General features: G+C 44.7%; 1 protein-coding gene across 4 annotated transcripts in view; it reads right to left on the reverse strand.

Moving 5' to 3' along the window:
* PXN (paxillin) overlaps positions 1 to 13,013 on the reverse strand; it is a 61,917-nt gene that overhangs the window by 17,939 nt on the left and 30,965 nt on the right. For 2 of the 4 annotated variants that reach the window (XM_053369694.1, XM_053369693.1), the window contains exons 2-6: positions 7,121 to 7,347; positions 4,422 to 4,519; positions 2,929 to 3,068; positions 2,108 to 2,309; positions 603 to 738 (exon numbers count right to left, since the gene is read on the reverse strand). In XM_053369694.1, the coding sequence (XP_053225669.1) occupies positions 603 to 738; positions 2,108 to 2,309; positions 2,929 to 3,068; positions 4,422 to 4,519; positions 7,121 to 7,347 (803 nt within the window). Of the gene's footprint in view, positions 1 to 602; positions 739 to 2,107; positions 2,310 to 2,928; positions 3,069 to 4,421; positions 4,520 to 7,120; positions 7,348 to 7,938; positions 7,999 to 13,013 lie in introns of those variants that run through there. The other 2 variants (XM_053369695.1, XM_053369696.1) reach the window with 2 other exon arrangements.

Consider the following 13,013-nt stretch of genomic DNA (forward strand, 5'->3'; position numbering starts at 1 on the left):
ATCACTGATTTTATTTTTTGAAATATTTTAAACACTTGTTTTTAAACTGTTTTTACCAATTGTTTTATTATTTTAAAAATGACTTCCTGGTTGTTGGTTTTTTTGCAATCAAGCACTGCATAAATTACACACACAATTCTGGTTTTGCATTAGCGCACTTGCTCAGAATTTCTTCTCTCCCATCCTGTCTTTTGGGTTTATTTGGGGGGGGGCAGGGGGCAGGGCTGAGTGTTCCTGCATATTTAGCAAGGTATGCATGAGATGTGCAAACTTGTATACGGTATGTGTGACTGAAGAAACTGTATTTCCTTGAAGAGATAGCTCAGCTCTTATATCAGTAGAAGAAAAAGATTGTGCTGTGTACAGCTTGTGAGGCATGCCACATGAGGGCAAGAATGAATCCATGCATCACAGACCCAAAAGTCCAGGGTCTTAATAGATGTGCCGCCAGTGTAGAGCTCGCTCTAAGACACGAACACCAAAAGGAGGAATGGGGGTGGTCCTATATGCAACAGGGTGAGGAGAGGGGTTCAGGAAAATAAAAGTGGAGGCGACACACTGACAAGTGAGTGGGAAAGGAATGAATGGTATTGACTGGGTACCTTGAAGTCAGAAAGTGAAGCCATCAGCTCATCCAGTTCTCTTGTGGCTGATGAGGCAGATATGCGAGTCTGTTGCTGGCTGGAGGTGACCCGCTGGGGGCTGCTCATCTCACCCTGATTCACAGTGATAGCTGGACTAAGGGAAAGACGGAAGACAGTCACACACTGCTAAGAAGAGGGAGGTGGCCATTTCTTCCCAAGGACACTCAGCAAGGCTTCCTCCCTGCCTCCCACCGAACTGTTTTATCCACAATCTTCCTGCTTGTATCTGGCTCTTGTCACACAGAAGATAAAAACTGTGGATCCTTTTGGAGACAGGTACACTCTCCTGTTGAGGCATGCATGGGCACAACTATCCATTACGTTCAGATCTGGTTGAACCTGGGCCTGGTTTGAGGATACACAAAGCTGCCTTATACCAAGTCAAACCATTGGGTTCATTTAACTCAGTAGTTAGTTCATCTAACATGGATTGGCAGTGGGTTTTAGACAAGGTTTTCTCCCAGCCCTACCTGTAGATGCCAATGGTTGAACATGGGACCTTCTGCATGCAAATCAGCAGCTCTATCACTGAGCTATGGCCCCTTCCCTTTCATAGGAGGCTGCCTTGTACAGAGTCAGACCATGGGTCCATCTAGCCCAGTACTCTCTCCAGCTACTGGCAGCAGCTCTCCAAGGTCTCTCCGAACCCTAACTGGAGATGCTGGAAGTTGAAAGAGAGCTACTGTATATGACTGAAACAGAGCTACTCTCTCTCAAATACAGTGCCTTCTAAGAGACACTTCCATTGTTTCCTCTGCCTCCTGATCTTTTAATTAATTAAAATTAAATTAATTAAAAATTAATTAATTAAAATTTTCTCTCTCTCTAATTAAAAATTCTCTTTTTCTTTCTTTCTCCCTCTCTCTCAACAGTCATAGCTGCGGAACCTTGTTGCTTTCAGCTCTGTAACATGTACAAAGCCCACCTTTTTCTTCTTCCTGAATGATGTAATGCTCTCGAGCACACTCATTATTTGCTTGCAGTGATTACTGCAACACTTCTCAGCTTTCCGGTTTCCTCTCAGAAACCTCTTTCCTCCCTCTTGAATTCTGCAGCTTACTTAACCCATTCTGCTGACACAATATGCTCCCCTTTCCTCTACACTGGCTTCCTTTTTCCTCTCTCTAGTTAAGCTTCCACTATGGACCTCTAAATGTCGTCAGTCTCTTTATCTTTTTTCTCAGACCCACTCTTGTAAACTGCAAAATCACACCAATCGGTTCCCTGGTTGCGTCTTTTCACCCTTGCTGCTTCTGCTTATGAGAGCACTTGTTGACCCTTGACACAACCCATGGGACCCAGCTTTCCATTTCTTCTTTGGAAAGAAGTTCCCCTTCTCTTTTGAGGAACCAGAAACTGGCCCATATTGCATTCTCTGACATGAGACACCACTGCTTCCTGCACCGCCCTGGGAGCCCCCGCATTATAGTGGGAAGGGAGAAAGTGGTCAAGTTGTTACTCACACTGGACTGGGCACAGAGCTTTCCAGTTCATCCAAAAGGCTCTCCACACTAGGGCACACGTCCTCAATGCCGTGCCCTCCATTCCACTTGGGCTTCTCCTTCGGTGGGGTTGCTGATTGTGTGTTCAAAGAGGTAGTGTTCTCTGGGACACCGTAGTGAGATCCAGTCCCACCAGGCAATGAAGGGCTCCTAGTGGCTTCATCTTATAAGCAGAAAGACACAGGCAAATGTTTTTTATTCATTTTATTTATTCAAAAGGAAATGCACACTTGCTTGCTTGTAATAGAACCAACCTCTAAATGGTTTACCAGAAAAATTATCGAGGGGGGAAACAACCAGCTTAAAAAACAAGCAATCAAAGAAGATATCTAAAGATAATTCAGATCAACAGTAAACTTTAGGGAGATTACAGAACATGTCAGCATTTTCTGTGTCTGGATAGGCTTTGCTTAAAGAAAATGTTTTCAGTAGGCAGCAAAAAAAGTACAATAAAAGCATCTGCCTGGTGTAAATAGGCAGGGAGCTCTGAATTATAGGTATTGTCATGCTAAAAGACCCATTTGCTACAAGTGCAGAATGAATATTATGTGGCACTTCAGTTCCCTGTACTTTAATTCCTCAAATTATAACTTAAGGGCTACTTCGGGACCACCAAAATGTGTGTCTTCTCCAAGTCTGCAGGCATCTCAGTTACACTGGGAGTCAGAGCGCAGCATGTGCATGGGGCAGGCAACAGATCCAGGATCAGGGGACAGGAATTTGACTCCCGCCAACAAATTTACCTATGATTGTCCTGTGCTGCCAGAGCTATTGCTTCCTACCTGGTGCATAGCCGCTGGGAGGGTTGTGCTGAACGGCATTCAGTTCCAGTAGCAGTCGGTCCAGTTCTGACAGGTTATTGCCTAGCGAAGAGCTCATCAGGGTGGGAGATGGTTCTGCAGACTTCTGCTTGTTGGGGAAACTGGTGTTCAAGGAAAGCAAATTGATCACAAATCTTCTTATTAAACCTTGTTAAGCTACTTGCATTATAGGTTTGCAGGGATGGTTGCTGCTGTTTTTACTTCTATATAAAAGCAGTTCCAAGTCATCAAAAGTGATAAACCCCAAATGGCTTATTTGCATCCCATTTGGGGTTTTACTGTTGAGTTGGCAACAACGAGGGCTGATGCATCTAGAGTTCCACATGCAAAGCATGGGCTCCACCACAAAGTTATAGCCCTTCCCCAGAATATACCTGATGTGGTAAAGGTAAGGGTAGCCCTGCCCGTAGGGGCCAGTCTTGACAGACTCTAGGGTTGTGCGCTCATCTCACTCTAGAGGCCAGGAGCCAGCGCTGTCTGCAGACACTTCCGGGTCACGTGGCCAGCGTGACAAAGCTGCTCTGGCGAGCCAGCGCAGCACACACGGAAACGCCGTTTACCTTCCCGCTAGTAAGCGATCCCTATTTATCTACTTGCACCCGAGGGTGCTTTCGAACTGCTAGGTTGGCAGGCGCTGGGACCGAGCAATGGGAGCGCACCCCGCCACGGGGATTCGAACCGCCGACCATGCGATCGTCAAGTCCTAGGCGCTGAGGTTTTACCCACAGCGCCACCCGCGTCCCACCTGATGTGGAGCTTATTTCTCTCCTCAAAACCTACTGGGGGTGAGGGAACGTACAGCTTAATTCACCTGTCTTTATGGTACAAGGGAATTAAAACCTAAGTACATGTAATTGTTCTTGCCGGCATCCATCCAAGCTCCTCCCCATCACCTTTGCTTGCATTGCACCTTAAAGAGCCACTCTAGCCTCTAAGAACCATCACCATGGAGCTGCAGTTAGCTGCATATTCCTGAACTCTCACACACAGAGCTTCAATTTATGATGCAGTCTGAGATGCCTTGGTGGCATTTTGCTAGATTGGCTTGAATAGTGTTTTTGTTTTACAGATTTTAAAATAACTTTGATTGGGAATGACAGCCACCCAAATCTCCATTTTACAGCTGGAGATACAGTGATCAAAACCCGATTACCGAACGCAGATCGAAAATGAATGGCAAAGCAGAAAATAAAAATCCTGATCTCCTAACTCCGCTGTGCTAGAGAAAGTTAACTGCATTTCACCACCTCAAAATCCTGTTTATGGAATGTTATTCCACAAATGCAGTAGGAAAAGATCCCCAAGAACTAGCTCTGAAGTGAAACAGGAAGTGGTATCAACATGGGTGCCCAATATTTTTCCGACCACCACAAGCGGAAACAGCTCCTGGCTTCACCATAAGCTTCTGATTGTAGGGGGAATTTGGGAGAGTAAGCATGGGAATAGTGGGCTACCTGTAGACGTGCTCCTCTTCGCTTACACGTGAAGGAGAGATGGCACACTCTCTGGACACTGAACTGCTGGAGCTGCACACAGGAGACTGGGACTGTGGCTGCAGAAAAAACCATTTGCACATTTCATTTAAATTTATTAGGAGAGAGACAGAGAGAGTGTATATGAGTCAAAACCTCTGTTCCAAAACCAGCTCTGTGCAAGAGACTTTCACCCAACTACTGTGCTGCACATGGATCTTAGCACAAGTAGGTAGTCCTTTTTCAAATTCAAAGCACTGAATGAGGGCTGAGGAACCTTTTTCAACCTGAGGGCCACATGTACAACTTCCTGAGGGCCTCAAGTCAGTGGTGGACAGGGCCAGAGTCAAAAGTGGGGACAGCAACAAATGTCAATTTTACCTCTGCACAGTAGGCTACTTTCTACACACACTGTACACAACCCTCTCTATATTTCTTCCAGACAAGCAAAAGGCAGAAACACTTGGAGTGCAAAGTAGAGGAGGGGATGGGTGTGGCCTGGGGAGAGTTCCAAGGGCCAGACAGAGAGACCTGGAGAGCCACTGTCAGCCCTGGGTATGAGGTTCCCCACCCCAATCCTATAAAATTGTCACATTAACACACAAAAGTAAGTCAAAATGAGAAGGCTGCACTTGCAGACAACCCTTCTCCCGTGCTCCTGTGTTATATGAGCACTCAGACACTATGGTCAGAACAAGCCAGGATATGAAGACACAGTTTGAAACTGGCTTAAAACCCGAATTTGTTTGTAAGCCGCTGACCATAGTTTCCAGATCTGAACATAATGGGAAGTATATGGCTAAGATCTTAGCACTGCAATGGAAACACAACCATGGTCACCGTAATCTTCACAGCAAGCCATCATTAAAATCCCTAGTGGGAAAGGTTGGTAGGTAGTGGACTACTTAAGGTCAGCTAGTATGTTCATAGCCAATGATGAATTTGGGTGGCTGACAGCTCACCGTCAGAGTAAAAACCAGGTTTCGTATGGAGCTCTGCCTGACATTTTTTTAAAAAATGAAAAGCTGCCACTGAAGACTGAAATCAAAGGCCAAGGAATGGCAAGTAGGCCCTTAAGCTTTTCCCTGTTGGTTGCTGCCTCTTTCAGAATATTCTTCTCCCATGTGCTCTTCCCACCCCCAAGAAAAGCAGCTTGAGGAGAGGCCGTCTAGGGGCGGGCAGGGGGGGGGCAAAGCAGAATAAGCGGGAAAGGAATAAGCAGCCCCCTTTTCAGCTCCCAAATGCAGCTCCCCGATGTTGCTTTTCCTTCAACCGTCAGGAGAGGGATACATGGAACTCCAAGTAATGCACACTTTATTCTTTAGTTGTACTAATAAAGCAATGCTGGGGAACCTTTAGCCCTCCAGATGTTGTTGGACTTCAACTCTCATCAGCTCCCACCAGTGTAGGCAATGGGTGAGGGATGATGGGAGCTGTAGTCCAACAATGTCTGGAGGCCAAGGGTTCCCCAGCCTTGCTGTAAACAAACAAAACAAAAACAATTCAGGGTGCATGCAAAGCAATGTGGTTCAGTGAAATCTGCTGGTCTTAGCATTTGGGAGATCAGGGTTTGGAGATTAGTCTGAGCTGCAGCTTAACCCCAAGAACCCATTGTGAATTCAGCCTTTGGAACATGCAAAGTAACAAGGAAGCAAATCACAGTTTACCCCTAACACACAGGCTTCCAGATCAAACCCTAGCACCTTTTATTTTATAAAGTAGCAATAGTTACAGTTCACTTATTTCCTCAGGAATATACACAAATTGGATGGCCTTGAGCCAGCTGCTCACTCAGGCTCACAACCCAACTTGTACAGCTGTTAGAATAGTGACTTTCCTCCAAAACATATCTACACAAAATCAGATCATGCAAGAAAACTACTCTCCCCCACTCCCCAGTTTTACAAAAAGTTGCCACTTCCGCATTTGAACAGGCCCAAACAGTTTTGAGAGCTCACCCTCTACTTACATGCAATGCATGACTGGGATCTTGGAATGTGGAACAAACAGGATGCAACCTGGTAACAAATTGTTCTCCCTAGAGCTAGCCTTCACCCCCCTCCAGAAACACATTTCATGCTTCCTCCAATCTGATCTATGGCTCATATACCTGTGATCTACAAAACTACAATCTCTTTTCCAAAAGCCCCAAGGTGACTGATTAAGATCTGCATCATTCCACTGTGGCTTCAGACAGGGCACTGGTGAGGAGACTGTGAGTAGTGTTTTAAGGGCGTGAACCTTCAGGTCTAGCTTTACAGACTGAAAGAAAAATTGAGCAATCTTCACATTATGCTGCCAGCTAAAGCTGAGTACTGCCATGTTTACTCAGAGCTATGTGGGGAGGGGAGAGTCAGTTTCCATGTAAGCATTTACTGAGCTGGTAACAAGCACAATGTGAAGATCGCTGGCCAGAGGAGGCTTCTTCCAATTAAACGAGGAAGCGTCCAATCCCAAATGGAAGCATTAAACAATCACTAGCCATTTATTTTCAGTTCTTGGCAGTAAAGTTTTCATGTTATGTTATTAGAGCAAATGCCTTTATCAATATGGCCATAAACCAGCTCTGAGCGGAAATATGGGATACAAATATTTTAACAGACAATAAGTTGCTCCACAACACACCAACAACTGGCTCCCTCAGTTCCATGAGCATAACTAAGACAGACAAGCAAAATTACCTGCTGGTGAATATTTCTGGGGATGCTGAGCTGCCACTGGTCTAAAGGTTCACTTACAGTCCCATTCAAGGCCTCATTAGAAGGAGGGGGTGGCACTGGAGGAGGTATAGTGATTTCCTGGTACGTATGATTTCCAGTTGGATACGAGTAAGATGTTTCCTCTGACAGGAAGACTGGTCGCTTGGAGATGTGAGAGGTAGTGGATTCCAGGTCTGCTAACAATGCGTCTGCACAGAAGACATACAAGAGGAGAATTAGAAAAGGAGGGTTTTGTCTATATTAGGGGTAGAGAACCTCATGTCTGGGGGGCCAAACAAAGCCCTCTAGGCCTCTTTATCTGACTCTCAGGACCAACCTGGCCATGTCCCAATTCCAAGCCACCCACCTCATTGGCCCTGTTTCAAGCACTTCTCTGGTGCTTTTGCTGGGTAGAATGCGTACTTGAATGGTGATAATGCATCTTGCTCACCAGGAGTGAAAGGTACATGCATGTGTGATTTGGGCAGGGGTGTGTGTGTGTATGCAGAAATCTCATTTTTTGCATGGCTAGAACGAAGCCTTCTATTGCTCTGTCTTGCCTGCAGCCCTGCCCACCACTGCAGCCCCCACAAGGTCTCCTAGAAGGGAATGCAGCCCTCAGACTGAAAAACATTCCTCTGGGCCTACACACTTTCTTTCACTCCTCCCAGCCAAGTCAACAGGCATTGCTGTCCTGAATGAAGCCCTTCAACGAGCTTCACTATACTGTCGGAAACGAAGTCTCTAGAAATCTGTTCTTTCCAGCACAGCACCAACACAATTAATAAAACCTTCCTTACCTTTACAAAAAAGTAAACAGACCAAGACACTACAGCAGGTGATAGCAACAACAAAGCACCCTGAAGATCCAAAGAAAAGCCAGATAGTAATGACTCCTCAGAGCCTGCAGCTTTGCTAAAGAGGAACCTAAGCAGGCCTCTCTCTGAGACAAACCCACCAAAGTCTGAAGCAGACTAATTACTAGTTCTGTGTCATGAACTCATTCAAAACGTGGCCATAAGCACTGCCTTGTGCAAAGCAGAGATCTCGGGAAAGATTTTTCTTCCTCAAAATCCAAAGACATCTCTAGGAAAGGACTCTGTCGGCCCACAAACTTGCTTCCCAGGTGCAAAGAGTTAACACGAGATCAGTTCCCTGCCAGGTAAATGCAATTGTGCCTCCTGCAAATAGCTTTCAACATGCTGAGTCAGATCGCAAATTCCTGAAGGGGAGGAAAAGCCTCTCCCAGATAAAAATGCACCTTCAAAAAAGGCAGAGGCAAACTGGGGCAGGGAGAAATCTGGATACTTAAGCTAGCACAGCCTGTCCTTGCTTAGTAAGGGAGGAAGAAAAGTGCAAGAAGCGAAACTGTGCAACAGATGAGAGGTTTTGTCTGCAGCATAACAAGCTACAGCAACTTGCAGTGAATCCCAGCCAGAGTCGCTGTAAAAAGACGCTTCAAGGAAAAGAACAATGGATGACATTTGCCAAGTCAGGCTACTCTCAAAGAGAAATGGAGCACAGGAAAGGTTGAAGGCAAACCAGACAATACGCTATCAATAGACCAGTTAAGGTTTCAAAAAGAGAAGTAAGCTTTTGAGTCACACAAAGCTCATTTTCCAGCTGTGTTTCTAGGGCAGTGTCTGCCTAACTATCAATGGCATGTGGTGATTTTTTTTTGTAGGATCAGAGGTGCCAGCTGGCGAGGGCGATGGGGGTGGGGAGCCACATCATGCCTGTGAGTATCACCTCCCTCCCTAAGCTTACCAGGCTTTTGGAAGAAGGCACCAGGCCCCTGACAGGATACTGGAGCCCTCCTGCCTCCTCCCCAAAGCTTCCTGGGCTTTGGGAAGGTGGAGGGAGGGTTCTTGGACCCATCGGAGCATTGCACCTTCCTTCCTAAGCCGAGCAGAAGCTTCCCAGGCTTTGAGAAGGAAGTCCTAGGGAACAATTAGGGGACTCTTAGGGTTACCACACGCCCCCGTTTCCCGGGACAGTCCCAGGATTTGCGAATAAGTCCCCAGACAAATTGCATCCCTGGAATGTCCCCGGATTTCATCTAATGTCCCTGGGAAACGCAGCAGCGGCAGTCTCAGCAACCCGGAGCAGTTCACTCTGGCTGGCTTCAGAAGCTGCTCGGAAGTCCCCATACGAACTCAAATTTCTGGACATTTTGATTATGAACTCCCTCTTATGTTGCTATCACAGCCATAAAGGAAAATATGGGCACAAAACTGCATGTGATGTCGGCATACATGTATTTTGCTATACATAGCAGATGGAAAGTCTTCATGTTCATCACTTGTTAAGGTCTATGTGCAATTTCCTATGCAGAAATAGCACCTATTAACGAAAGATGTTGTGCATAAAGCAATCTTTAGATGTTCAGAGTTGGAAGAAAAAACATTATTGCCCTCTTAGGTTACTCTTCACCCAATTATGAAGACGATACTCAGCATACACACACCTACGTGGCCAGATCAGGAGAGTGCCTCAACACTGCATACCCATGTCTCTGTACTGCATACAAAACTGAACACTCAGACAAGGAGATTTTGCAATGGGGCATCTGCTTTTGCATGCTTTATTTATCTCCCTTGGCTCTCTCTAAAAGAGATTTCAATAAACAAGTAAGTTGATGGTTGGAGGACCCTGCAACCTACGGATTCATTTCTAGGTGAATAACACATTGGTGAATAAATATACCAGCTCGTCTGATGAAGTTGTCACAGGTTATTAAATTCTTCTTTAAAGTATACACCAACTCAAGGCTTCAGCCCACATATAAAATCTTGCCATGTATCGCGAAGAGTGGTGAAGTAACGTCTGAGCACCCTGCATGTCTTTCAAGACAAGGATGTTGTAGGCGTTGTTTTAATTAGATTACTAAAAGAGTGCCTCCAGGGACACAGTAAAACGCTCCCTTCGGGAGTAAGGAGTACTGCCTGTATAAACTACACGCTGCATGTGTGTGAAGGAAAAAATCAGAAATACAGTGGTACCTCAGGTTAAGAACTTAATTCATTCCGGAGGTCCATTCTTAACCTGAAACTGTTATTAACCTGAGGTACCACTTTAGCTAATGGGGCCTCCCGCTGCCACCGCGCTGCCGCCACGCAATTTCTGTTCTCATCCTGAAGCAAAGTTCTTAACCCGAGGTACTATTTCTGGGTTAGCAGAGACTGTAACCTGAAGTGTCTGTAACCCGAGGTACCACTGTACACAGGCATTTTTACATGTTGGTGTCAATGTGTTTGTCTGTAAGACAAACATAGGAAACAGTCATAAACAGAGTCCAACTATCAGTTGATCAACTATCAGACTTGTCTACACTGACTGGCAGAGGCTCTCTGGGGGTTCAGATGGGAGACATGCACAGCCCTACTTGGAGATGCCAGAGAATGAACCTGAGACCTTCTGCATGCAAAGCAGATGCTCTACCACTGAGCCACAGTCCTTCCCCACAAGAGGTCATCTCAGTACACAACATACCTTTCAAACAACCAGGCTAACACAATTACTGCCATCCTCATATTAACGACAAGTGAACATAACCTAAGCCTAAAGGGGCTCCAAGTTATTTAGAAGAACTCTAAGGTCATCTGTGAACCCCTCAGTTCCCTCAGGGTACGTAACTGGAGAACAGCCTAGAAAGAGGACTTGTTTTTAAGGAACACGATATGCAGCAAGGATTCCCAAGGCGCAGAATACATACCTCAGAGAAGAGGGCAAGAAGCTGCAGTTGGTCTAATACTGTTGCTCTTTGAATGTGTGACTATGTGTACACAGTTTATGATTCAAGCTCTATCAGAGAAGGTGTGGCTCTGAATGACAAAAACTTTCCTCGTGAAATGATTATCAAATCATGTTTTCTTGCGCTCATGCTGTCTCTCACACGCACACCCCACTCTGTGAATTACCAAAGGAGGAATTCTCAATTGCAAAGGTCAACAGTCCAGAGAAAGAGGGGAATGGAGTTGCCTGGCCTGTATGCAGTCTTGTTGATGCAGGCACATTTTCCCACTCCACTGCCCTTTTCCCTTATTTTTTAAACAAATGCTTAATATTGTCTCTGAAAAGGATGAAACTTAGTTCCCAGTGAGTGTTTGTTCACATTGTTAGGTTTCTGCTGCAGCTACAGCTGGACACACCTCTATGGCAGTTTATGCACTGTTCCCTTCTAGGGTGCCTGAAAGATAAGAATTCTGGAATAAACTGCAACTATTTCTGTCTTCCTGGGCATAAAATACTGTAGTCAGATGGAGTGCCCTTTTCAAATACAATATCCCACATATTCAACACAAGTCTTCATTATTGGACAGTTGCTTTTCTTCCCTTTTCAGTCAGAAAGGATCTGACTGAAATCAAAGAGGAACAGTTGTCTTAGCAGTAAAAACATAGCCAACATCTGTTGAGACCATGGTCACAACACCATACATTTGAAGCATGCACACTCCCCACCCCCCCACCCCAAAGAATCCTGGGAACTGTTTTTCTTAAGGGTGCTGGGAACTGTGGCTCTGTAAGGTGTCCACTACAGCTCCCAGGATTCGGGGGGGGGAGGGGGGAGAAGCCATTTGCTTTAAATGTATGGCACGGATGTGACCCAAGCTCTTACTAAGAAGTACTTGACATATGATGAACTCTGGTGATTGACACTGCTTTGCTTTGACCTTTTTAGTGATTAATGACTCCGTAATACGTCACACAGGCTTGCTTGAAACTGGAAGTGATGCACGATAGAAAATTTGCTTGACTCCCTAACTTTTTTTCCCAAAAAGTTATTTACCAAATTTTCCACATTTGTTCATGAATGATTTGTGAAGGGTGCAGTGCCTTATCAATAGCTTTGGGTGATACTGCTGCAATTCTCAGAGTCCAAAGGGTAAGGTAGGCTAGACGTATAATGTTTTTTCCCCAGTATAGAAAATTAGAATTTACTGCTTAAGTTAATGTGGCGGGCAAGAAATGACTATTGCTTAAAAGGCAGTTGTGACCATGCATTATATAGGAAAAGTTAGGGGGCACAGCTGCGTCCCTTAAGAGGCACCATCTCTAAACAGGCATTCTGTGTAGGTAGGTAGGTAGGTAAGCTCCAAGATCAACAGATGAGGCCCTCCTGGTGGTTCCTCCTCAGTACAGTATAAAGTAAGTAGTGTGGGGGCCTGGGAAGCAGCTTTTTAAGTTGCAGCTTAAAAAGGAGGGAACTTCCTCCCTACTGACACATCTTTTATACTTTAAGGTAGCTAGTGAAGGCAATTCTCTAAGCAGGGGTTTGGAACAGAAGGCCTGACTGCTAATGCTATTAGTAACTGTTCTTCAGTGATTTGTTATGAGTTTGAAGGATTGTTTTATTTTATTGGATTTATATAATTTAAATGTAAATGTAAAATGTAAATGACTTGTGCAAATGATTTTATATATATATATATATATATATATATATATATATATATATATATATATAAAATCAACTATTGGGTTGCTTCCAAGTAAGTTTTATTCAGACTTGACTTATTGAGATTGGTGGATCTAATTTTGTCAAATCCATTCATCTCACTGGATGTACTTTATGTATGGCTATTATTGGATGCAACTCTATGTAAATAAAAAAGTACTGTAGAGGGTTTTTGGTGTAGTAGGATTTAGGCCACATGGCAACCTAGACTAGTTTGTGTTCCAAGCAGGTGTCTCTAGGTTTTCATTCAGTTTATGATACAACTTACTTTCTCCTCCAGCAAGCAGATCTTCTATATAAATGCATTATATATAACATTATAAACAAATGGAAAGTAATGGTCTTCAGCCAGAAACAAAGCTAGATCTGCAAACTCAGCCAGTAGAAAAGTGTGGCGAGCAAAGATGGATTCTTAAG

Source organism: Podarcis raffonei, chromosome 16 (genome assembly GCF_027172205.1).
Source record: "Podarcis raffonei isolate rPodRaf1 chromosome 16, rPodRaf1.pri, whole genome shotgun sequence".
Lineage (NCBI taxonomy): Eukaryota > Metazoa > Chordata > Lepidosauria > Squamata > Lacertidae > Podarcis > Podarcis raffonei.